This window comes from Galleria mellonella, unplaced genomic scaffold, assembly GCF_026898425.1.
Source record: "Galleria mellonella isolate WM207_F2 unplaced genomic scaffold, CSIRO_AGI_GalMel_v1 utg65, whole genome shotgun sequence".
NCBI classification, from domain to species: Eukaryota; Metazoa; Arthropoda; class Insecta; order Lepidoptera; family Pyralidae; genus Galleria; species Galleria mellonella.
In genome coordinates this window covers 7,901,295-7,928,300 of record NW_026442138.1, presented here as the reverse complement: position 1 = coordinate 7,928,300, position 27,006 = coordinate 7,901,295, and the positions used below count along the sequence as shown (strand labels likewise).

Below are 27,006 nucleotides of genomic sequence, written 5' to 3'. Positions count from 1 at the left end.
TTGTCGTTTATTTAACTTTTAACCGCTGTAGTTAGTTAGTCCAATTACCGGTGTCAAGATAGTCGTATGCTGTCAGAAGTGCTAGAAACCGCAGCTTGCTTGTTAATGACGTTTCAAGGGCTTAACATCATTATTTCTTTAATTAATAAAAGGCAAATTTAGTTTTCGACTACATATGACTATTTTCATGCGATATATAATATAGAATGGGTGCACAAGAAGAAAAGGGTACAAAACAGTACTTATACGAAATTCACCTACAACGTTACCCCTATTTCACTGGTGTTGCTACCGCAAAGCGGCTGTGCTTGCACATTTGTTTTAATTTGAAGGAAAGACAATGAAATTTGTGGCTAAGTAAGGAAAATATCCTAGTCCCCAGGAATAATAATCAGGGGGATCTACAAAGAGTATCATAACGTTTTTTTATGACATCTTTCCACAGTGTATAAAATATAGACAGGTACGCTCGTATTCCAAGCCGTTTCGCCAGTATGATGATATCAGCATTTATATCCGTTTATAAGGAGACCTATGCCCAATAGTGGGACTCTAATGGACTGTCGTAGCTTTTTTTAATGGATGATAATTGACTGGCAACATCGCCCGTGCTAACGGTGAATGAATTTTTTTTGTGCAACTTAGAATGGCAAACAAGCTGACGGTTCACCTGATGGAAAGTGGTAACCGTCGCCTATAGACATTAGCTGTATTATGGACATAACAGAGTAAACTGTTTCGCCCATGATACCTCCCAATCCTGAGGACTCAGGTGTTATTTCTCTGTAGTCTGTAAATGCACTGCCGTATTGCTATACTGCCATCTTTCAAACCGAACACAGCCATCCAAACACAACTGCTTCACGCTAGAAACACGTATGAGACAGAGGTGCCCTAGCAAACGACTTTTGTGCAGTCTCCCTCTGCTAATTGCTATATTATTTAGCTCATCGTGATGAATACACAATACGTTCAGCATAAAGGTTTCTTGGAGGAACCACGTGGAAGTCGACCTAACAGGGAATATTGCTAGCAATGGGATTGGTAGTCCGCATTGGTAATCCCTTCTCCTCGGTCTCTTGTAGTTAGGATATTTTAATGTTAATGAATGAATTGCAGTATTTGAAATATTATGCAAAAGTTTATCGTGTAACAATCTGTCGATGGGCCTAATATTCGAATAAAGTAGAACAAAGTAAAGCTAGCACGGAGGTACGTCTTGGGCGCGGCGCTGCCATAATTACGTTATCGTGGCCTACTATGGGTGTTATAGAGTGACCACTCTCTCTGTAAAATATAGAATTTGGAATAAAAAACAAAAAGATATATTCTTTATTTATAGAGAACGCCGAAAGAAGATATTTTAACACACACTGAGATTAGAGATAATGAAATTATGTATTAATAGAACAATTAGTAATGTGATATAACTTCCGACTCGTTTATATTTTTAAAAGTAATAAGAGTAAAAAAATTGTAAATTTTCAATTATAATGAAATATAATATATCGGTATCGTGAGAGTGCTTGAACAATTTTCATCAGTATTCATGTGGATTTGGTAATATGACATTTTTAATAAACCTATGCATCTTCTAAAAAGGTTTTACTAATACCTTTCTTAATGGAATTTACATAACAAAAGTTTGCTTAAATGAGTTTTGGGTTAGCTATATACTTTTAGATTAATATAGCGTACATTATATTATTGAAGTATATTTTTATTCAGTTACTACACTACACTTACAGAATTATTGCAATAGGATCAAAATTATTGAATAATTTTCTATCAAAAATAAAATACATGGTCACCGCAGTGGGTCGTATTGATCATTCTACGTCAACAAACTTAGTTGTTCTTATAAACTTATATACGATAGCAAACTTTAGTTATACAAACATGAAATTTATTGATAATGGAATTTTTAATATATACTTAGAAATAATTGTATAAGTACAGATTTTTATAAGTCACAATCACAGTTTATGACGTGATGCTATCGGTAGTAAATTTCAGATAATATCTTTAATCTGTGGTAGTAAGCAATTACCAAAGATAGAGAATACTCGTACTATTCTTAATCTATGGTAATAACCGAAACCTTAAAATGCTTGTACAACCTACCCCTCTCAATATCAAAGGTTATACCTTTCTATTAACGATATTGCACAGCCATAACTATAATACGTCCATTAATGGCCTACTATTGAACATGGGTTTCTTCCCATAGATATTAGTGAACTATTGCCAGGCTGTGCAAGCGATTTGTTATAGGACTTTATTTCGAATTTTCCTTCTTTTGTATTGCTTGTACTACACTTTGTTCACTTAGTTGCCATTAAATGTCTGTTTGCTGTCGCTATGTTCGGAGTTCGGAATATACTAGTAGGTATTTTTCAGTTGTTTCCTGTGCCTATAATGAGTCTTCATTAAAAAATCATTGGGCCGAAGCCTCGCCACTTCGAGTTTTTTTAATCACAGATTAATTATTGGAATAAGAAGTGTTATTTTGTATCGCTGAGGCCAGCATTAATGATTGTGGAAAGAGAGTGGATTAGAATTAATTACATTACTATTTTTTCTTCTTATTGCACGCATACTACCTAATTATCGCTCCTTTTCACTTTTGGCTTGCTAGAAGAGAACTCTTACAGAGTTAAGCTCGCCTGTTGTATATTCGTGTATAAAATAATTACTAACAATTAAATCTTTGTGTGTACAAAGTATTTATCTAGATGAGGTAATAAGTAGAACGCAATCACTAGGAAACGTAAAAGAGAACATTTAAAAATGTAAACTAGATTTTTATAACCAAAACTTCGTTACCACTTTGAGCGAAATTTAAAATTCTGTAATTTCCTTTTAAAAGTCTTGCTGCTTAAGATACAACAATTTAGTTCGGAATCTTAACTAGTGATAATCCTTACTAATATTATAAATGTGAAAGAGAGTATGTTTGTTAGTTACTTCTTGACACCTTAACGGCTTAGACATTTATTATGAAATTACAGGTATTATACGGTGTGGAGAAATATTTTTGATCTTAGTCGATGAAACCTGGTTATGTGGATGAAATCGCGGGTAAAAGATGGGGAATGCGATTGTTCGTAATGGGAACTAGTGGCTCCATTGGTAATAATACACCCTATCAGATCGACCTTCATGCGATTCCCTCTGAAAACCGTCGTTATAAATTCTTGTTGAATTTTTTTATGATGGGCTAACTGACATGATTTTACCCCTTACTTGTTCTATTTTATTATTTTAAATAAAAGACGAAGTAACTTTTTTGTAATGCACGAAAATAGAATGGTGCCTTGCCTACGCTATTGGTATAAGCTGCCGGGGCGCCAGTGATGGATGATAGATGAGAATACAGGCCGGTAAGTCAGTGCATCGTGAAGCATTCGACAAGAATTAACCAGGATGGATTCCAGGGGGAACTGGGTGAAGGTTAATCTGATAGGGTATATTGCTAGCAATGAGGCTGTTAGAACTCATTACTAATAATCTCTTTCCCCCTAACACGAAGTAACTTAGGATTCTAATTAAAAAAGTCCATTTGCAATTTTTTACTAAACAATTCATGATATAGGGATATATGTAACATTATTGGTGACCTACCAGCATATACCGATAGCGCAGTTGGGGTTAGTATTTCATTATCATCCCATAAAAAAACCTTCTGGCACCTTAATGGCTCTACTTTAGTACACTACAAATTCGGGTACTTTAAGGGTACTTTTTATCTCGGTCAATCAATATATTGCGCTCACGCGACGAAGTCACGGGTAAAAACTACTCCTCCTATTTCAACTACTATTTTAAATGAAATAAATTAATTAAAAGAAAATAAATGAGAATGTTTGTGAGCATGTGTCTATGTATAGATGGTTGTTTGTTACTCTTTCATGCAAAAACTACTGGACGGATTTTAATTAAATTTAGTACTTGGACAGGTTAAACACCCTAATTTTTTATACAACTTAGAATGGCAAACACTTTGACGGTCCACCTGACGGACGTAAGTAGTAACCGTCGCCTATAGATATGAGCAGTACCATGGACATAACAGAGTATACTGTTTCGCCCATGATACCTACCATGCGATGCCATTCCTGAGGACTCAGGTTTTATTACTCTGTACCCTGTAAATTCACTGCTATATACCACCCTTCAAACCGAAACACAGCCATGCAAACATAACTGCTTCACGGTAGAAACACGAATGGGACAGAGGTACCCAAGCAGACAACTTTTGTACAAACTCTCCCTAAATTACTTAGGACATTTATATAATAAGTCTGTAAAGTTCATCCAGTTGATGAAATAAATAAATAAATAATTACGAACTAAATTTTTGTAGTTATAAGTGTTTAAAACAGTAAAAAACACGAATATTATTGAAAATTAATTACACAGACTAGTTTACAAAAATATGGATATGTATAAATTCTTTTTTTATAGGAAATCAAGGTAATCAAATTCATATATATATATATATATATATATATATATATATATATATATATATATATATATATATATAATTTGATTACCTTGATTTCCTATAATCAATAGTTAAGCTAAAATTATAAGGTTATATTCAATTCATGTACAATTCTTGTTAACTCACTTCTCGATAGTACGTATTTTACTTAGAAGCCTTTATGTGGGTCAATTGTACACTTCAATGCAATGTTTAACTATAGTAGGTAGTAGAGCCAGAAATAGTTTCAACAACAATACTCTGAGTAGGAACTTAGATACAAGTATTATATTGCTTCACATTAATTAATGTGGAACAAGATGGTAACTCCAGCTTCTAATGGTAGATACCACAAGTCGAAGCTAAGTAATAAAGTCGCGGTCGTAACTTAAATGAGTTATTGATGAATAGACAAACGATCGCTTCAAGTTAAATGATATATCTCACTTATAGTACTGAGTAGAGATAACTAAAATATTATTAGACTAATCTTTACTCGCAACTTCTACACGTAGATTATATTTTTTTTCTAATTTCATTTATGTATATACTTGTATACTCTTACCTTTACAAATCAAGTAAAATAGATGTCCTTGAGTTGGGGAGCCTGGTGATCTGTAAGACGGGTTATCCTAGTACCGACACCAATTTCTCACAAAGATTGTTTTAAATTGTAACCTATATAGCTGTAAGTTTTATTATGTGAAATAAATAAATATATATATATATATATATATATATATATATATATATATTTACATTTACTTCTATTGCGTGATTAGGATTTATTAATTAATCATGGTGAAATATAGCTATATTCTTCTCTATGCCAAATAATAGCCGTGTTTTAAATTTTGTAATGATTTATAAGGTTATTAAAGTGGTTAAGGTGTTAAGAGGTAACAAACAAAGCAACTCACTGTTATATTTATAATATTACTACCTGATACCTCTGATTTCGTTCGTGTGGCTGGAAAGTGTTCACTAATCGGGTTTAAAAAGAGACATCTTTATCCTATAGTATGAGTATCTATACCAAATTTCCTAATGATTTATCAAGCAATAAAGGTGCTAAAAAATAAACCTACTTTTATATTTATAATATATAAGTTCAGTAACAATTCTATAAGTTTTAGAAAAGATTATCTAACTTTTTCACAATTATTAATCAAACAGAGTTTTAAACAAAAGACCATTAACAATGAATTATTTAATTATTACCAAATATAAAAAGAAAAGAAAACCGCCATGCAAGCAAAAACGGTTACCAAATACATATTTATTAGAAGGGAAGGAACTACAAGTCTTATTTTTAACAATATATCCTGTCAGATTGACCTCCACGTGGTCCCTCCTGGAAACCAGCGGACTGAATTTCAGATGTATACATCACGATGGACTAACTGAACTGCCTTTTTAACCTCACCTACCATCCATCACTGGTGCCCCGCCAGTATATACTGTTAGCGCAGACGGCGTTACAATTCCATTATCATGTATTAAAATAACATATTTATTTTCTTGTAAATTGTTATTCGCCAATCTATGCGTCCGTAACATCGACCATGAAAATGATCCGGCAAAGTCGCAAAACCGACACAGAATGACAAGCCGCTAATCCCTAGGGCTATGCATAATTCCACCTCGAAACATTAAGCGCTTCTGAAGATTAGAAGCGCTTCGAATAAGTAGTACTTTTAACTTAGCATCGTATCATACGCACAAAATATTAATATGCGTATAACATTAAAATTGTTGCTTTAAGGATTATTATCATTGCGTGTTTTACCTTCTTAATTTAGTAAAGTTAAGGATGTGATTCGTTACGATTCTGATAATTCGACTGTGGAAAAAGTTGTTGATCGGAAAAATTTCAATCGGTAGATACCTAAATTTTTTCGATTACTATTTTTTTTTGATGGGTGAAAATGGTATGGTAACCCCGCCTGCGCTAACGGGATACGCTGGCGGAACACCAGTGAAGGGTGATAGATGAGAATGAAAACAGGCCAGTTAGTCCATCATGATGAATTCATCAGGAATTAATCATGATAGTTTCCAGGGAGAACCGCGAGGAGGTCGACTTGGTTGGGTATATTGCTGGCAATGGGATTCTCAGCCTCTATAACTAACAATCCCTTTCCCCCCGATTACCGACTATTCGGTAAAGTAGATAAATATTTGACGATAATATTATTAAATAAACATAAGAGTATTTCAATAAATTATATTTTTCTTAACTTTCTGTACTAAATTTACAAAGAAAAATCGATCAATGAATTTTAAAAATCCTTGCACCTCTAGAAAGCTATCTTATCATTGAGTAACATAGGCTATATATTATTTTTGATGATTTTATCTACTCGTGCGAAGCCGTGCCGAGTCACTTGTACTAAAATAATAAAGAGAACAGTCCTCATTGACTGTTTTATCAATATACATCTGAATCCACTAAAATCAGAATTAATAAATTTTGATAGTAGGTTTCTTTAATGACTTTTCTTTTATAAATTTTTCGTAACTTGACATCTACATAAATATAAAGGTAGAAATTTATATAACATTATTTTTCTAACCAAAAGGTACTTGAAATTTACCATAAATAATCTTAAATAAAAATAATGTAATTTAATTTCTGCATTTTTCAAAATTTAATCTTAGGGTTTGAATTTTGTTCTGTTAAAAAAGGGATAAAGGTGTTTAGAAATATCTTGACTGACTCATCAATGCACAGGCGAAACTACTAAAGTTAGGAAATTTCAAACTTAGTTGATTCTTTTTGTAACTTACATAAGTAATAAAAAAGTGTTTTTCGAAATTCTAACCCCAAGGGTGTAAAAGTAGAGATGGAAGTTTGTATGAGCAAGTACTAGTACTTTTTAATTGATTTACTTGACATTAATCCTCCATATATCTCTTATAACTTAATGTGTAATAATGGAACTTAATTTCAGTGTTTATTAAAAATAATACCATAATTATATTAAATAAAAAAAGATAAAAAAGATAAAGTAAAAAAATACTTTTGAAGATTGATTTAAAAGTAAAACTAAGAAAGTAATAATAATCACAAATAAAATAGAGAATGCTACTAAGCATTAGTATCATTACCATATTTTCTTTTGGTCGGCAAATTTATTTAAATAAATTTGTAAATAAAATATGGATAAATATATAAATATTTTTGTTCGATTATTTTCTTAAATAAAACAAAGATTTGTTCGAAGTTCCGGGTGTTTTGGGGATAAAATTAACATGATAAATAACTGTTTTAAAGCTGATTATATAAATTATATTATGTACTTACCATAAATACAAAGTTTTATCTTTACAACAAAAAATACGTTTGGTACGTATGTAGATGTGCCTTGTCCTAATTTAACACATAGATAGGATAATTTATATTCTAATTAATGGGGGCAAGGCCGCGGGATAGCGAGCTTATGTATAAATGTAAAACAAAATAATAATTTATATCAAATATTGTCTTCCATTAGAAACTTGGATTTAAACACATCTTGGAAATTTATAAAAGCGTTCTATTAAACACATTTTAAAATACCAGTAGATTATATTAATACTATGCCATGACAGTTTTTTATATTTTAGTAATGGTTATATTACATTTGCCAGGAGGGGAGATGTGAGATGAACGCTAAGAGGATCCTAGGTAAAGGATAATATTTTGTTATTGCATTAATTTTGTCTTTTAAAAAACAACGGGAAAGTCTAAAGATTATATACATTGTTTTGGTTAGAATTTGTTCTTAATTTTTGTGCCCTTTGGGAAATGATGCGAGCTGAAAAGTTAGCGAGGGAAATCATTGATATAAATTTTGTAAAATGTTCAGACACCATGCCTAGTAGGGCGTATAATTTCTTGTTTGAGCCGTGATCCCTCCCCCCGCTCGTCGCGCCCCGGGGCAATGGATAACTTTACCGGGTGCCATTTGGAGCCGATCTCTCAGAGTGACTTATCGGCAAGTTTAGCAGCGATATATCAAAGTAATCGCTTTAATTTCTCATCTCCCACTTTGGGGGAGAACTTATGCTTATTCCTTGACTGATATTGTCGTGATTTGTGATGACGCACCGATTTCGATAACGCATATTGGTAAAATTAATTTTGAAACGTGGCATGAACATTTTATACATAAATATGTACAGGTATAGAGATAAATACACATATTCCTTTTTGAATTGTAGTCTATTTGTTGATAAGAACGATGTGGTGTATGCGTGTAGCTACTTGCAGTTCATATTGGTAGGATTAAAATACTGCGTTTTGCATCAAGCATAAGATGACTCTATATTTTACGTGCAATCTAAATTAAAGGTTTGTATTGTCTATATTATATACCTATCTATCTATATAAAAACGACTTACGATAAAGAAAAAAAATATTTTTGTTCATTGTAAGTTGCTTATATAATGTACTAAAGGCAACGTACTTAAAGGAATTGCACAAAACGAATTAGAAAGTATATAAATCCATCAGAATTTATCAGAAAAAATGTGTATAATTATGTATGTTTATTTTATTATAATCCTATTTACTTTCTATTTACGATTATCCGCTAATTGTTTTTTTCTCTCATTGCATTAGGTTGGCTGGAAAAGATCTCTGTCAGAGATAAGCCCACCCTTGCTAACAAGATGTTTAATTAATCGCGTATCTTTTTTTACATGTACAATAAAGAATATATATAAAATAGTTAGTTGCCATTGTAAAGTCCACCTTGTTGCTATAGTAAGCACATTGTTCCGGAGTTAGTTTCTCGGTTTGGCCAATTTAAGTGTTGAAGTTTTCTAAAGTGCCGCTGGCCAGGGGTTTCAGGGTCGTGCCTTCAAATGTTTTCTCATAACTATTTGTAATTATTGTTATATTTTACTTACTTACTTATAGGTACTTATTACTCTATATTATTTGTCTATTATTTATAAATCATATTTATGATAAGAGAATTAAAAGTGAATTAGGTAATTTATCAAAGGGCTAACAAAATTTAAATAAAGTTTACAATGTAGTAGGTACGTAAATTACACATAATTTTACGCAGCAATTTAAGTTCCATGCTACGCAATCGCGTGTGCTTTATGCACGTGAGTGAAGCCAATCATAATATAGCATATTTTTGCTGAAATATGAACAATACTTTCTATTCTACCAGAGAGAGACTTTGTGTGAAAGTTATCTGCATGTTTACCTCTGTCTCACTCGTGTTTTTGCCGTTAACACTCTTCTGATTCGATTTGAGGTATGGAAGGGTACAGGATATGAAAATATAATACCCTTAGGAATGGTATTGCATGGAGAGTGCCTTGGGCGTCATAGTGACAGTACCATCGGTATCACCAAATAGGTGTTATCTAAGGTACTGTTTATATTTATAGGCAAAAAATATTGTTTTCTATTAGATTGTTTATAATTCTAAGTTAAATAAGAAAAGTAAATACGTAAATAGAACTGCCGACTGTTTTGTTATCATGAATAATACAAACATTTAATCTTGCATTATATTTCTTTAACGTAGTGAGAAATTTTTAAAAAATCTCCATACACGAGATCACTTGTAGAAAGTCTAATGTTTCTAATGAAATTTTATTTTTATATTTAATTGTAGTATTTGCTGCTAACAAATAAGTGATATTAAGATACTTACCACCTCTTACTTCGCAGACGAGAACGAGTTCGTTACCCTCTTCAAGTGGTCCTACGATTCCCGACACGTCCCGGCCCGACTTATCGTACAGCATTAGTTGGTGTGGAGGTACTGTAAAAAACAATGTATTTTTAATCTTTTGAATAATTAATTATATTTACTTAAATATAAATTAATGAGTGTCTAATAAGAAAAATGTGAGCGTTAGATGGGATCAAAATATTTACAGCCTACCTGGTGGGGACTAGAAAATTATTTGGATAATTTAAATAAAATGTATATATCCATATATTTTTAACTAAAAAAAAATTGATGCTTTTTTGTTGAAAAAAAAAAATTGTTGTTGTTAAAAATGTTGTCAACACCACAGTTATAATCACAATATAATATGTTTACATTCTATTCTAAAGTTGTTGAGTCATTTTTATTCCTCTTATATAAGTACATCTTGACATTTCAGGCAAGATCTCATCAAAAATACTGGGAATTTGGTATAAGAAAAACATGTGTAAGGGACACAATATCTTCGTACGTATGTGATCCTTTACAAAAGTGAAGGGCGGGACAAAGTTGGGAATAAATAACGATGAGTAGCGGGACTCATCAAATAAGCAAGTGACGGCCCCGTATACAACAATGACCTGTGATTGTGTACATGAAAATAAAACAGTGGGAGCATTTTATTTTAATCGTTAATTGACTTATGTTTACCAAATGTCTTTCCTACGAGTTGTCACTATATCATTAGAAAATATATAAAATATACTCTGAAATATTTTATTTGTTTAAATTTTATTATGTACTTTACTGTAGTATTATTCATTTTGTAATATTATAAAAGTTAAGAATTTATTTGAAATGGACTTTTTAAAACATATACTATTGGCTATACTCCATGGCTTCGCCTACGTAAATGGATAAAAATAACTTAAAATCAATCTTTAAATGATACGTCAGTGTGTGACATTTCATAGATATGTATACAATCGTTTAAATGTAATTGAGAAATAAGTTTGAAAATTTTACATTTATAATATTATCAGGATTAGTTATTTACATAAAAGATACTGACTGATATAACTCACAGCCAAAAATGTTGACAGAAACAAAATTTTACACACGGTTATGGTTATGGTGTTCATGACATATGCTATATCATAATGGATTTCATAAGGGTGAAGTCGCGAGAATTATCTAGTATTACATACATAGCCTTAGTTTAAACTCTGTTACGTAACCTTACAGTAATATAAGGAGTATTTATAAACCGTTTTTCTCTTTTCATTTAAGAGTTTCCTCTTGTCGGTGCAACTAATTCATGCATCTTCCTCCAGCCAGCGCTATCCCAGGCCATATCCTTTATCTCCCTATACGACATGACGCCTAGTGTTTCCTTTATCTGTCCCATGTAGTTATTCCTCGGTCTTCCTCTTCCTCTTTTGCCCTCTATCTTTCCTTCTACTATGCTCTTAAAAAATCGTCATATCGTATATGGTGGCCCAGCATTTTGCCTCTTCTATTCTTTATTATTTCAACTAATGTTCTCTTCTCGTTCACTCTTTTTAGGACTTTCTCGTTCGTTAGTTTTTCTACCTTTTTTTTTTGTAGTATAATACAGTCGTGTTTCGTAATAGGTTTCTAAGACGATTAATTACGATTTATGTAATTGACAATTCAATAGGAACGAATAACGTTAATAATAGCTTATACAGTAAAGAAATCGTAGAATCAAAAACTAAATCTATTTACGATTTATTTACGTATTCTCATTTAGCAATTGTACAATTAGGTCACAAAATATGAATCGTTTTATGATCTATTATGAAATGTATAAAGTGGTCGCAAGCCTCTTATCTCACAAATACATACCTAACGGGAGGTAGGTAATTAACTAACCTATGTCCTAATAGGCAATCTAAACTTTAGGCTAACTTTCCACGGCGCTCAGTGCTTCGAGTCAGCAAACAAATTTTGCTGAAAGGTAACACTCACATTTGCGTTGAAACGAGGATTAATAAGGATAAGTGAGCAGATATTAAGAAATGACTTCACTGCTTATAATTCTATACGACGCTGTCAACATGACTTAGCGCGTTAATGATAGGGGGAAGGGGACAATTGTTCCGTGTTTCGTGCATACAAGTGTCACACTACTGGTGACAATGGCTAATGAATTTTGTATGGGTTAGTATGTGCTGTATCATTAAAGAATATAAATATTAATAAAGAAAAAAAAATAATATAATGAAAAATAAATTTAAGAAAAGGCTGTCGTTGTTCGCAATAATGATTTAGAAGTCTGTTCATCTCTTTTATGAATTACAATTATTAATCAATTACAAACCAAATTAATTCGTTTGAAAATTAGTTTTTTTTTCATGTCTATTAATACTGCTATATAAAGTGTCTCTGATTACGGGTTTTGGGTATATATTTGTAAGTATATTTAGTTTTTTTTTACATAATAAAAGATGATTTCATCTGGCTGTAATCCTAGCAAATCTTGTGCGTCGACTATTGTGCAGAGAGTCCTTATATAAATTGTAAGTAATTATATAATTATATATCAATTGATTCAGTAACTATGCAGTAAGCATACTATGTAATATTAACTTATAAAAATTTGCGCTCAATGTTTTATGTTTTATAACAGGTATAACTGGGTCGAAATGTCGAGAAAATTCTACCTGAATTTTCATTTTTTATATTATCATAGTTTATCTAAATAATCGCGTTAATTCCAGTCTTTTATAAAACAAAATTTGGTGTTACGAGAAACAAGACAACGAACATCTGGAGACCCAATCTAGAATACTAGTCCCGAGTGAATTTAGAAGAATTCGTTTCTTAAATTGTTTCGACTCAACATCAAACCCGGTATCTGAATTAAGCGTCACAGAGGTCGTACATCCATTATTATCCACAGAAAGGGTCTTAAGAGCCTTATATGTACATATATATATGTATACATATGCCTTGCTTCATTCACTTTCATAACTCGTATTAACAGTATTACATTCGTAGTATTATGTAATCACCAAGTAGCAATCTTAACACCCTACACTTTACCAATTAATTAAATTGCTGAAATAAACGCTTCAAAAACCGCTACCGTAACATGACAAACGCTACTAATTACGGTTGAGCAAACAAAACAATAGTTCGAGAACATGTACAATCGACAATACAAGTAACTCGGCAAACAGACATATTAACATTATTGTACCTTAACGCAAAGCATTAGGGTTCAAAGGGGTTGTGTAACTTTTATGACTGATCGTATTGGGACAGAAAGGACGACCGCAAAACCGAAACGCACCCTCACACTATCAGCGCCCTCAAATATCCTACCAGTAAAAATAGATTTGTTCTATTAGATCTACAGGGACGTTATTCTATTATTATTTTTATTTATTGAAAAAGGAGAAAATATGGTTTCTTTCGTATGTTTTGCTTCGCAATTTATTCATAGTTGTAATTATCAAAGTGCCACGTTTCACTTAATAAGAGAGTAGTTTAGTTTTTAAATGAAAATAACTGCTTTTGCCATAACTGAAGTCGGTTTTTTGTGGAACACAATTTAATTATTGAAGGTCCTTAACAATAAAACCTTAGCATTATATTAAAATTTTTAAAGTTAATAATTTAATTTTTGTGATATAATATGTTATATTTTTTACATTTCATGCATCTCCTTAATTTATTTTAAAATATTCCTTATTTAATTTTCTTACTTTATTTTTTTTTTATTTTTATAATTTTTTTAATTATGATCGAAATTAAGCTTTATTTATACATTTATTTTGTATGTTTATTGTACTCAATACTTAGTATGTTTTATTAAACATATTGAAATTGAGAGAAATAAAAATACTGACTTAATTATTGTATCTCGTTCTTAATTAACAATTAGTGTGAACCTTCTTAGTTTTAGTTTGTTTCAGGCATTGATTTCAGGGTTCATAAGAATAGTTTTTTATAATTATGGCATCTAGAACATTAATGGGGGCGATGAGTTAATATCCATATTTATTATTAATGAAAATATTAATTATTATTGGTATAATTACACCTTATTTACTATGGAAATCTATTTTCAAACATTTAGGATTATAGGTCTGTTCAAGTTATTGACTTCTTTTGTTTAAAAATAGATTACTATAGTATTAAAATTTATACCAGTAGATACGTAGACATTATATTTATATTTTATTATAGTCGTCTAAGTTACATAAACTAAAACGAAAAATGCGTACATTTTCAAGTTTAATATGCTTTACTTAACAGAATATTATAACATGCTGATGTTCATAATTTTCTTTAAATTAGGTATGCTATAATAAAATTTGTATTTTTCGCGTAGAAAAATTATATTGAATCTGCAATAATATAACTTAGATATCTAGAGGCGAAGCAAACAATACGAAGGGTAAATATGTAAATGTGTTTTAATCGAACTTCTCGAACTAAGTTTTAGCTTAGAGAATTCAGTTTCTATTAGAATGTATCTCTCCCGAGGCTTGGCTATTTGTAAATAGTTTAAGGCTGTGTAGGAGGTCATTTCATCATAGATTTAGGTAACATTTGCAAAAAGAAAATAAAACTGGTCAGGTGCGGATCGTATTTGCGCGTCGAGTGTTCCGTACATACAAAATAAAATGATTTTCATTTAATTTTTTTATACGAAATAGACAACTAGATGAATTTATTATTAATATTGTAATTCGTGATTTTTTATTTTGACCCATAATTTTGGTTAAAAAGTGAACCGCATATCTAAATTTGTTTTTAGAGTTTTTTTTTGATAATTTCTCAAAAACGGCACTAGGTAGGAACATAGTTTTATTTTGTTAAATAATAAATATCGTGAGTCATACTGTATTCCAATTATTTATGTCGGCTTTACTCACGTCTTAAACTCGGGGATGCCAGATTGGTCCCAAATTTATTGAGTTTGAAATCCTTATTCATGAACGAACGTATTACGGTTATATCGCGAATAGCACATTCGAAATAAATAATTACAATATGGGTTAATTTTTTATGTAATATTTATATTATTATTATATCAGACGTTAATTGTTCACTGCTAAACATAGGCCTTCACTATAAGGGAGGTTTTGCTAGTAGTTGCGACGCTTGGCTGGCGGATTGGCAACCGTAGTTAGACTTTGATGATGTTTTAAGTGGGACGTTGCTGTGTATCCCTAAATGCACAATACTCTTAACACTATAGTAGTGTTTGCGCCACAATTAGTTTAAATACACATCTCGTGTAATAGACAAGGCCAGACATACTTCACGATCTAGGGCCGAAAGGAGCCGAGTACACCCGCGCCGCTGCTGGGAAAAAAAGATGGCGGTTTTGTTCGTTTTTCCCGCTCGTGTCTGAGAAACACCGCTCGCATATAATTAAGTTTTCATAATAATTGAATAACTAAGATTTAATAAACTATCGAATTATCAAGGTGTATATCAGTGGTGTGATGTTCAAGGTGTATATACACTAATTCCGTCGCGCGTGTTGTGTGGTGACCCGTTAATCGGTTCCTGCAGCGGCCGCCATAGCAGAATCCAGGTACGCTCGTAACTCCTTACTTTGCCCGAATCGTGATCTGTGATGACAGTCTAGTCGAAGGAAACTATCTCTCGGGATACAAATTCCCAGGGAACCGCTTTAACAAGTAGGGTAGTCAGTACATTAACATAAACATTACCTTATGTAATGATTTTAAAAATAAATTTAGTTCCTTGAAATATAAAACTTGCTTTAGAGACTATCAATAAAAAAAAAAATTGAATACCATACTGCCAAGTTTGCTATATTTTAGAGGATGTGTAACATATTATAGGTGTCTATTGCTATTTATTGTGTTCTACGCCCAAAGTAAGGCTAAATTAAATAATTTTGTGATGTTCACATTTCGTAGGTAAGGCGAGGTACGAAGACTATATCGGACGAGGGACGTCTGAAGAAATTAGATCAGGGTACAATAGGGATGATATATATAAATTAGATAAAAGTCCTGACAAGCATGATGTAACTGCCCATTGGTATATTACACCAACTACCTCAAAGGTATCTTAGAGGTCGTGAGTTCTTATCTGATTGACATGAAAAATTTCGTATCAATTTAATTTTTTGACTATATTTCCAGTGATGGAAAACTTCGGTAACAAACGAAACGAATACAAGTGATGACGGTAGTCTCGCCACCTATTATATTGGATTTAATATTTATGGCGAAATGTCGGCATGCCCATTGTTACATTCAGCATATCTTAATAATGGATAAATGCTCTTGAATACCGCATATAGGAATTATAAATATTATCAAGGGAATATTTATTTTTATTTATAAAAATCCTTTAATAATTAAATCAACAAAATCTACTGATTGAAAACAGTCTGTGTACAAACTCTTCAACTCTTTTTAAATATAATTTTCATTTATACTGGCGACATAATAATTGTTTAATTTTGAATAAACAAATATAATAGTAGAATATATATTTTATCATTAAATAAATTAAAGCTTGAATTATATTTATAGTACATACACGCGATACGAGGTAAATGATCTATTGAATGACAAAAGAAGACAAAAGTTGTCAATTAATCAAAATAATTGACATATGTAGGTTCGGTATACTCCGGACAATTAAGTCAATATTTTTTTAATAATATATTTTTGTATAAAAGGATAGTACAACTGTTTGTCCTTTTATCCAATCTGATAGTGAATTTTATTGATTAAATGTACTTACTGAACTACAGTTTTGTTTTACAAGTAAAATTTGTTTTGTAACAAAAAATTACTTCAATCGAAATAAAACTCATATATTAAATTGAATATTTTTATATTTAAAATACGGAGTCGTGTCTCTGCAAGAGGATTTTGTTTCGTATAAATTAGTTTTTTGCCTGGCAAAGAAAAACTGCAGCAACGGAAGTAAAATATAAAGCATATCGATTACAAAGTAAACAGATTTTTCGATAGATTTAAAAAATTATTATCAAATTAATAATATAACATCATCATTAAATGTCCACTGCTCAACATGAGCCACCCCCTATAGGGGGTGCGGTCTCGGCATAGAATGGGCCACCATTTCTTTTCCCGTAGGTGTCGTGTCGCAAGAGGTGACTAAGGAATCTTAATAGTCGAGTGCAATATTGTCACAAAAAATCAGATGATAACCTCCTTCTTTTAATAAGACAAGTGGCTTAATAAAAGCGTGAAGTATCTTTTATTACCTCGTGTATAGAATATTTAATAATATTACTTGTACTACGCTCAGATTGCAATCAACATTTTAATCAATATTTGGATTTCAATTACTTGCATTTCCTCCAGTCATAGTAGTTATCGTAAGCTTTATAGTAGATTCCATAACAACCAGTAACACTAACTTCTTAATAACGCGGTCGAAACAACATTTAATTTAAATGCCGAATTTCATAGTCAACAGCGTGAATTAAGCAGGGAGGTACGATGTTCTATACCGTTGGCCCGACCAAATTGCGTTTTGAATCAACGTAAGAATAATTCATTTTGTTTGTTTTCTTTTTTTTTTGTTCGAAAGATGAATTATATTTCGATTAGTATCGATCCTCATTGCGTAATTGTGTACTCGTAAAGGTGTAATTTTGTCGTTTGTACGTTACCTGTTGACATAATTATGCGGTACACTATTATTTTTATTGGTTGTATCGTATTTTTAACAACTACGGAAGAGATATAACATAGATAAGTACATAAGAATCACCTATCTACTCAGAAGAATACTGTTTATATTTACAAATAATTCTTGTACATAAATTATTTAAGATGTGAACTCTCCTTGCGAATTGTCAACAATTATAAAGTTCTTATTTGAGAAACAAAGTCTCATTAAACCGAGAGTCTTTTTATGTCGCCTTTCCCACAAAGGTCAACTTACAAGTCGTTAAAACTTTATCTCAATCGACCAGTAACATTATTTGTGTGGTGTCAGCACAGAATGGGCCACCCCTTCCTTCCCGTAAGTGGCAAGTAAGGGAATTTATGGCGTGATTTACAGGGTACAGAGGAATAACACTTGAATCCTCAGGAATGGCAACGCATGGGGGTATCATGGGTGAAACAGTATGCCCTGTTATTTCCACAGTACTGCTCATGTCTATAGGTGATGGTCACCAGTTTCTATTTGGTGGGTTGTCAGTTTGTTTGCCATTTTAAATTGTATAAAAAAAAAATCTGGCTGCCAACTCAACTATTGGAAAAATCTCCTAATATGGTCATTGTTCAGCAGTGAATAGTGGTATGATACGAGATGATGAACAGGTGGTATGATAATGATGATTATTTCTGCTAATTTCAAAAACACAATGAATAGTAGATTAGTTTATGTACTCTATATTGATTATGGAGTACGCAGAGAAAACTAAATAATGTGACCATTATCTTTCTTTCATCCATATTAGTCGTTTATGTAGAAATTTGAATGAATGAATGATAACTTTCTTTGCTTGAATATATATTTTAATATAAAATTTGAATATACAATTCGATATGTAGAGCATCAATAAGAGAAATTTACTTATACTTTCTTAAAAGTACAGCAATGCACTGTTGACTCCTTCGGTAGTATTGATTTGGTTGAACTCATGATAGCATCTATATGAGTTCTGATGTTCACTTACCATCTAGTGATTCGGGTCTCCCTTTCACATAAAAAGAGATATGTATATAAAATCATTTCCCCGACAATAAGCTCTACGTAGCCGCAATGACGTAGCAATTTTCAAATAGACGGTATATAAATATGACAGAAACATGGATTTTTAGTACAACAGTTCTATATAGTACTCGTATTCGATTTTCAAGAAGTATAATTATTAGACCCATGTATTATATGATAGCTGCGTTTGTTCCATCAATTTTTATCTATTTTTCCACTTGCCACATTATGTGCGATATTTTTTTTCTATATGCAGATAATACAGTGCCCCTTTTTATTTTCACATCGACATTTTCTCTCAAAGCAACTTGTTCTGTAGGTACTACGAATGCGGTTTGGCAGTTTGTCTCTGCAATTCTTTGCATTGCTCGAATGTTTTTGCTTTCATTTTTTAGACTAAAAACTATTGCAGAAATGTAACGTATTTTTTAAATATGGCATCATATTTAAAAAATATCTTACATTTAATATGTATTCATAACAATAATAACTAAATTTTTTTTATTAAAATATCATCTATCTATCTATTTTTAATTAAATATTTTACACATACAAATATATTTACTATATTAAGTTAACAATAATATAATTTGAGTAACACGCTACAAACGACTTTTCTGTCAAGGGTAACACGTCAATAAATCGTGCTGAGAGTACAGTTCAAAATTATGATCACTGAATAATGCATTGAATACGCGGCGGGATCGTAACTGCTCCAATCCGTGATATAATCGGAACAATACGGTTGTGAATATTTTGTTGAAGAAACACAGCATATAATTGGCGCTTAATTAACAATTCTAAACTTTTTAATAAGCATTAAAATTTAACTTCAGTTGGGCTCCATTGTTCTTCAAAATTTCGCATTACGTTTAATATAATAATCCTACAAATATTATAAATGTGGAAGTTTATAAAGATAGACCAGCCCTGCTTATGATATCCTCTCTATAACCTAAATAAAAAGGTATACTTAAAGGTAAACCTATATACTTTATTTTATTAAATGTTGCTTCTGCTAAGAGTTATAAAAAATAATCCTAATTATCAATTTATTATATCTTTTATGATCCAGTGAGTACAAAATGGTCCCTATTCAAACGTGCTCTTAAATTATAAATCAAAACTTAACATTTAATTTTATGGCTGTTTCTTTATTGTGTTTTGCCATTATGATTTTCATAATTGAATGAATTTTATAAATAACAAGAGAGGGAGAGAAGTATTACTAGTTTAATTTCAAGTCACGTTTGAAACGAGAGTCGAATACGGCGCATTTCTTATTTTTTGTATAATATTTTTATTATTCAGGTAAGAATTAAGCTCGAAGTTGTTCTAGTTTCATTTATATTATTTATAAAATACAATAATTATTAAAAAAAAAACAATTAACCTTTGTTTCCAATACTTGTTAAAGAATTAAATGAAATAAGCTCGGACATTTTAGATCAATCAAATTAAATGCGTTTTAGATCAATCGAAAAAAAATTTATGGCAAGCTTTGTTTGACTATCGAACGAGTTTTTATTGGAATACATATGTATGTTTGTATGTAGTTATATTCATATTTTTGGCTTACTAATAACCATAAATGAATTGAGAAATTTTAATAAATTTGGTAACATTAGATATGGGGACAATTGACTATATTACAACTGTGTAAGGATAATAAATTGGGCAACCATATAACTGTCAAAAACATTTAACAGTCGGGTTTTTGTGATAAACGCGTCCACTTGTCTGTATCCAAAATGTACACTCCCAAAATAAAAGGATATGCAAAATTAAAAAATATATTACTAACGTAATGTATAGCTGTTCGGCACTCTACATCGACTACGGTACACAAATCACCGCAGTTTATTGCGACTTTGCTTTTCACGAGTGTACTACAGTTTACGAGTTTCGACACCCTTATACGACTCGAAAATTTGTCCATACCCCTGGTCTGGGCCGTAACTTAAAATCAAGCCCGGTTTATGACATCCGATAGTTTGAAATCTTATGGTCTCGTTTGGCCAGAATACCGTATACTATCATAAAATTACGTCAGATTTTATGTAGCTTGGTAATATACGCGAATAGTGAATACAAGGCAATACTAGTTTATGGATGAGTAAAATTTATTTTCTACCTATATGTCGGTACAATAATTTGTTACGTGTATACAATAGAAATATGTATTAGTGTCATTCTGTTATAATTATTTTAATGATGAGGATAATTGGTAAAGAAATATTGTTATATGTATATGTAATATCAGACTATTGATTTAAATAAATAAATTTGGCTCTTGTGTATGTCGCTTAAAACTGGCTTCAAAAAGTAAAAAAAATTAAGTACGACCGTTTTTTTTGTATATATGTTATGCAGATATTTTTATCATTTATGATCTAATTTTGATTACTGTTTTTTCAACCGACTTTAAAAGGAAGGAGGTTTATAATTTCGTTGTATTTTTTTATATGTTCTAAATCAATTTGTAACATTCTTTTTTATTTGCAAGGATATACTTACAAATTGGTCCTATAGAAATTATATCGAAATTGGTTCAGAAGTCTAGTTATTAAATCAAAGTAACTGGTTTGTCATAATTGAAGTTGGTTTATTTATGTAAGACAAAATCTTTAATTATTAATCAAAAAGACTTTTGAGTCGATCTTTTGTTATTTTTTTAATGTGTATTTTTTACTAAGACTTAGCTTTACTAAACTGATGTTTGTAAGCGGCTCACAGTGTAAACAATTCGGTAGGATTGAGAAGCAAAACGAATACGTATTGCGAAAATGTACAACATAAATAATTTATTCTGTGTGATAGGATTGGTGCTGAATGTTATTGAACAAGTTACGTATATAAGTATCTATAGGATAAACGTAGTGTATAGACAGAAGAATGGTATTATTTCTTTGCAATAAATATAGGAGTATTTAGAATGAATATTTTCTTGTTTGAAATGTTTTTATTACAGGCATAGCATGATATGATGTAGACAATTTTTGTGATTTATACTTTCAGGTTGTCTATTATCCATCGTCCTAGTACATCGAAAGGTATTATTCACCGTCACAATTGTATTGAATCTAATATCCCTTTTGCCCATATTTCATCAATTATATTAGAATTTAACATAGGATCACTATTATGAATGAATTAGATTTAGATCCCGCATATTAATAGTGTTAGAATAAAACAATGTACTCAATGCCAATTGAGTTAGAAATGTACTTGTTTTTAATAAAAGGTAATAATTAGAAATCAGCGAACGAAATATTATTAACACATAAGTTGCTTAGTCTGTCATCATTTCCAATCGGTGGGCGTAATTCACCAACGAGCTACCTCATTCGTTTAACTCAGTCTGTGGGCACGGAACCCTAAAATCAATTTGCAAGGCTCAAGGAAATGTCGATTTTGCTTCCATTGTGTTACGCCCTGATACCTATTCAACGATTATTCGGCGTCAGTTCATTTCTTATAACTGGATCGATACACGCTCAGCTGCTCGCAACCAACTTGTTTCATTAAATTCAAATTTCGTGTTGTACTTATTAATTCAGGCGAACGTTTTCCGCGCACGTCGCCATTGCGCTCCGCGGGTGCTTTTTATATTCCTGTCGTCTCGTCGACGGAAGTTTTCGTGAAATTTGAAAAGGGTTCCGTTATATGAGATTGCGCTAATTGACAAGTTTCGTGATGTTTCGTGTTTCAATTACTGCTTGATGCTTTGTCGTCTTGTCGCGACATTTGTTTTGGTTATTCGCTTTTTATTTCGCTGATATTGTTAATACTGTATCTAACAATGTAGTATTTAATAATGTACTCGTAGGTACAATCACCGTTGATAGATCTACTGGAAAGCAAACGGCGTGTATTGTATTTATGTACAGGTACAGTACTCAATGTAAAAGCAAACCTAAACTTAAGCCATTTACATTACCTACATCAATTTAGATTAGCAAGTTTATGTTAAGCAATTCACTTAAAGTTTTCAACATAATCACATTTGTTGGAGTCGAAACTTTGCTGTTTGGAGCCTGCAAGTCGAAATATGAAGAAAACAGATACCTTGCTCGTAAAACTAATTCTGTTAGATACGACTAAAATGGATTCTCGTTAAGATATATAAGTGTGTACCCTAGTCTTTAACTTGTATTTTAAGGATACTTGGAAAGTTCTAATTGGTTAAACATAGCAATTAAGGAACACTTCTAAAAATTTTCTCATCATAAGTACTAGAAGATTTTATTAGCTCACTTTTTTTATTTTAATGATGCAGAAAGGTTCAATTTTTATGTAATAAAATGTACGAATGATTTATCAAAATGTGAGATCTCATTAGAACCTTCAAATTTTCATTTAAATATTCTCATTTTATTTTGCTCAATTTTCCTTACATTTGTAAGTTTTCCTTATTTTTTATTTTTAAAATTTTTATCATTGCGTTTCTTTAATATTTGTGCTTTAAAGAATAAATGAATTATCTGGGAGAATGAACGACATCTACCTCATACAGTAAAGTTTGTTATTATACCAGCTGTTAACTATCCACTGTTGAACATTGGTCTCCGCCTATTGGGGTGTTTTGCCACTAGTCTCTACGATTGTTTGTTTTATTAATAATTATTAATTATCGAAATAATGAAATCTATATATTAATAGATTTGTTTTTAACTAATCTAGATGGGCTGGAAGATTACAGTGCTAAGCTTTGTTTAGAAGGAATAGTTAGTAATGCGAACTATCAGTCCGTGGTCCTCCCATAAAACTATCTTCTTGAATTTAAGGTATATTCATCACGATGAGCTAACTGACCTGTCTTTCCATTTTCACCTATCCTCCAGCGTATACCGTTACTGCAAGCGAGGCCACTATTAAATTACTATCCATTAAACAAAACCTCTATACACCTTTTTTGAAGAACCCCATGCTGCAGGCTCTTGCTTATAAATATTATAAATGTCAATGTTTGTAAAGATGGTGGACTATTTGTTACTTAACACGATTCGAATGTAATTTCCTACACAGACGGATTATGTTTTGTATTAATAAATAGAATACTTTTATTCAAATTCACGCAGGCAACTCGCTAATTACAATCAACGGTAAAGGTCGTACACTGTACCTACTCATCATTATAATTGTTGTTTTGTTTCATAGCAATATAGAGAGCACATTTTTATATGGAACAAGTATTCTGAATATTTGCATCAGTAATAACCGCATATCATTCTCGTAGCACGTTATATGTGAAAGCACCTACAATAGGCGCGGTGAACTGTGATTTTTGGTATCACGCGACACACATCTGAGTTTCATGTACTACATGTAAATAGTCGTTCGCTTGTTTGAACAATATGATATATTATGGCTTCGTTGTACAATGGCGTGCCAAGGCGATGACTTACGGGTACACCGGCAACCCTCACTTAACTGTTACATATTGCTTCACTTAACTCAAAACCCGGGTTGGAAAAGAATTACGCGCGGAAGTTGCTACCTACATAGCTGGTCGCGAACGTGCACAGACAATATACTGCGAGCCAAATAAATAACGCAGCTTGCTAAGAAGCTAATAACGAAGTTAGATATAGAAAAAGATGTAATTGAAATGTGAGCGGATGGGATGTGTTGTCAATTGTCAATTATGGTTAGTATCAAACTTCTGTTAATAAGGTTGTATAGATAAAATGTATTCCATATTTAAAACCTATTCTTAATGAATACAAAAGCTTATTGTATGATGTGACTGTACCGTCTTAACTATCGCCCCAATTATGAGGTTCATGTTTAGTAGTGGATAATTAACGGCTGAAATGATGGTGACGAATGCCCTAACTGCACTGTCACAATTAAACACGCGATAGCGTCGACTGACGACATCCTAAGCGATCGCATCGCATCGATAACGTGACGGTATCACGACGAACTAGATTTTGACACTTTAAGTTGTCATGTCATGTTAGAGAAATATAAAAAAGTAGTGTTTTATTATGTATAGAATTTTTTGTCATGAACATTTCGAATTTGTAGATTTGTTGTTGCAATTTTACTGTATTATACGCGGCTTGCCACTGTGCGTGGTGCCGCAGTGCTATATGTTCGTTGTTATTTGGCAGCGTAATTGCTGGGACATTGCTGCGATGAAAGTATTGCAATATTGTTGCAAAAGTCCTTGTGAAATAAATAATGTTATGGCCAGCGCAAACGAGTAATATTTCGTCCAAGAGAAAAAATTTCTTTGTGTTTGCTTCATCTGTCCAGGCTTTTAAACGCTTTTAAATTCTCAGCATACATTTTAAACACATTTAAGACTACATTACAACGAATTTATTGTCTAGATATGTACACAATACGTTTGTTCTAATCTTAGACGTGTTTAAAATGTATGCTGAGATTTTAAAAGGTTGAAATAAAAGAAAATTTAATCAGCGATCAAATAAGCACGAAATATGTAAACGTAGCCCGAAGGATAAGAAAACTGAAGTGCCAACGGGCTGGTCACATAGCTTGAGGAACCGGTAATTGATGGGGAAGAAAGGTTCTCGGATAACCTCGTACAGGCAAGCACAATGGAGAACGATTCCCAACTAGATGGTGTGATGACCTCAAATGCATTGCAGGAAGTCAGTAGATGCAGTTGGCTCAGGGCCTTTCCTTATGGCTATCTATGGGGGAGGCCAATGTTCAGCAGTGGACACATAATGGATAAGATGACGATGATTATGAAAAATAAAATAAATTTAAAAATAGCTATTTAATAGATTTTAACTTATATGTGTACTTGTAGACAATACATAAACGCATACAAAGATTAATTAATACTATGTTTGCGAATCTGCTTTCTCTGTTGCTACACTCTATGTTCACTAAGCGAAGAGAACACATTATCTGAATTTCTGTATTCTATATTACTGAACAATTTCGATACACTTTGGTTAGATGAAACATTTGTCTGACCAATCCATATTACACAAATGTCTAAGAACACGCTACACTTTATATATATCTATTATCGACAATCTGTATAATTCAGTTATTTTATACTAAACCTAGACAATGTATAGAACACCTGAGACGTCCAGGCAGTGCATGAAATATTACGAATTTTTAATATTAGGAATGTTATTTCTCTCAAAACGACGTTAATGATTGTCATTTAATTTCATAGACACTTATAGATATTAAATAAATTCAGTCTATAAATTTAAATAAAAATATAGCGAGACGTAATAAATTATTAAGCAAACACATTGTAGGTATTTGCTATGAAATATAATTTATCAATGTTATATTTTATAAAAGTACCATGAAATAAATAACAAAAGTATTGTTGTCTTACGTTTGCTGTTTGTATTATGGCTTGTAGTCAGGTAACAAATAGCGGGTATATAAATAAAATTTATTCCAACATTTCTTAGGTTTTATCAAGAACATTGGATGTGAATTCTTAAAAGTAAACACAAAAGGTATTTTTGGAGCATGAGAATAAATGATGCACAATTTATGCCATTATATATATTATTAGGGTTCCACATAGGTTATGGTCAGAAGAGTGAAACTCCAGTCGCGTATACAAATTTGAGCAATGAAAAAATTTTATTATAACATTAGTATATATATTAATATTATAAAAAGGAATATTTGATTGTTCGTTTGTAATGAATGAATTCAAAAATTCAACTGATTTAAAAAACTTTTTCGCCCATAAATGCTACATTATTATTGAGTTGGGAGTGTCATGTGCGAAGCAGTACTGGTATACTCTGTTGTATCCATGGTACTGCTCATGTCTATAGGCGACGGTTACCACTTTCCATCAGGTGAGCCGTCAGCTTGTTTGTCACTTTAAGTTGCACAAAAAAAATAACTTAGGATATTTATTATTTTGAAAAATTATATCTACCCATACTAGTAATAAATATATATAAAAATGCAGGTAAACGAACTAAATATATATAGTTCTAAACTAAATATGTCTAGTTATTGTAGATAGTTTTAGCTTAGAGAGAATGCTTTTAGCATTAAGTGCGCCTTGTACACATGTTCTGTACTAAAGAATAAATAAATAAATGAATATAATACATAGAAAACGCGTGCACCAATACATACTCATGAGTAGAACCTGC

The 27,006-nt window shown here is 31.6% G+C and overlaps 1 protein-coding gene across 3 annotated transcripts in view; it reads right to left on the bottom strand.

Annotated features, from left to right (window-relative positions):
- LOC113519903 (neural cell adhesion molecule 1-like) overlaps nucleotides 1-27,006 on the bottom strand; it is a 144,283-nt gene that overhangs the window by 48,469 nt on the left and 68,808 nt on the right. For all 3 annotated transcript variants that reach the window (XM_026905125.3, XM_031913169.2, XM_052900430.1), the window contains exon 5: nucleotides 10,154-10,264. In XM_026905125.3, coding sequence (XP_026760926.1) covers nucleotides 10,154-10,264 — 111 coding nt within the window. The remainder of the gene's footprint in view (nucleotides 1-10,153; nucleotides 10,265-27,006) is intronic.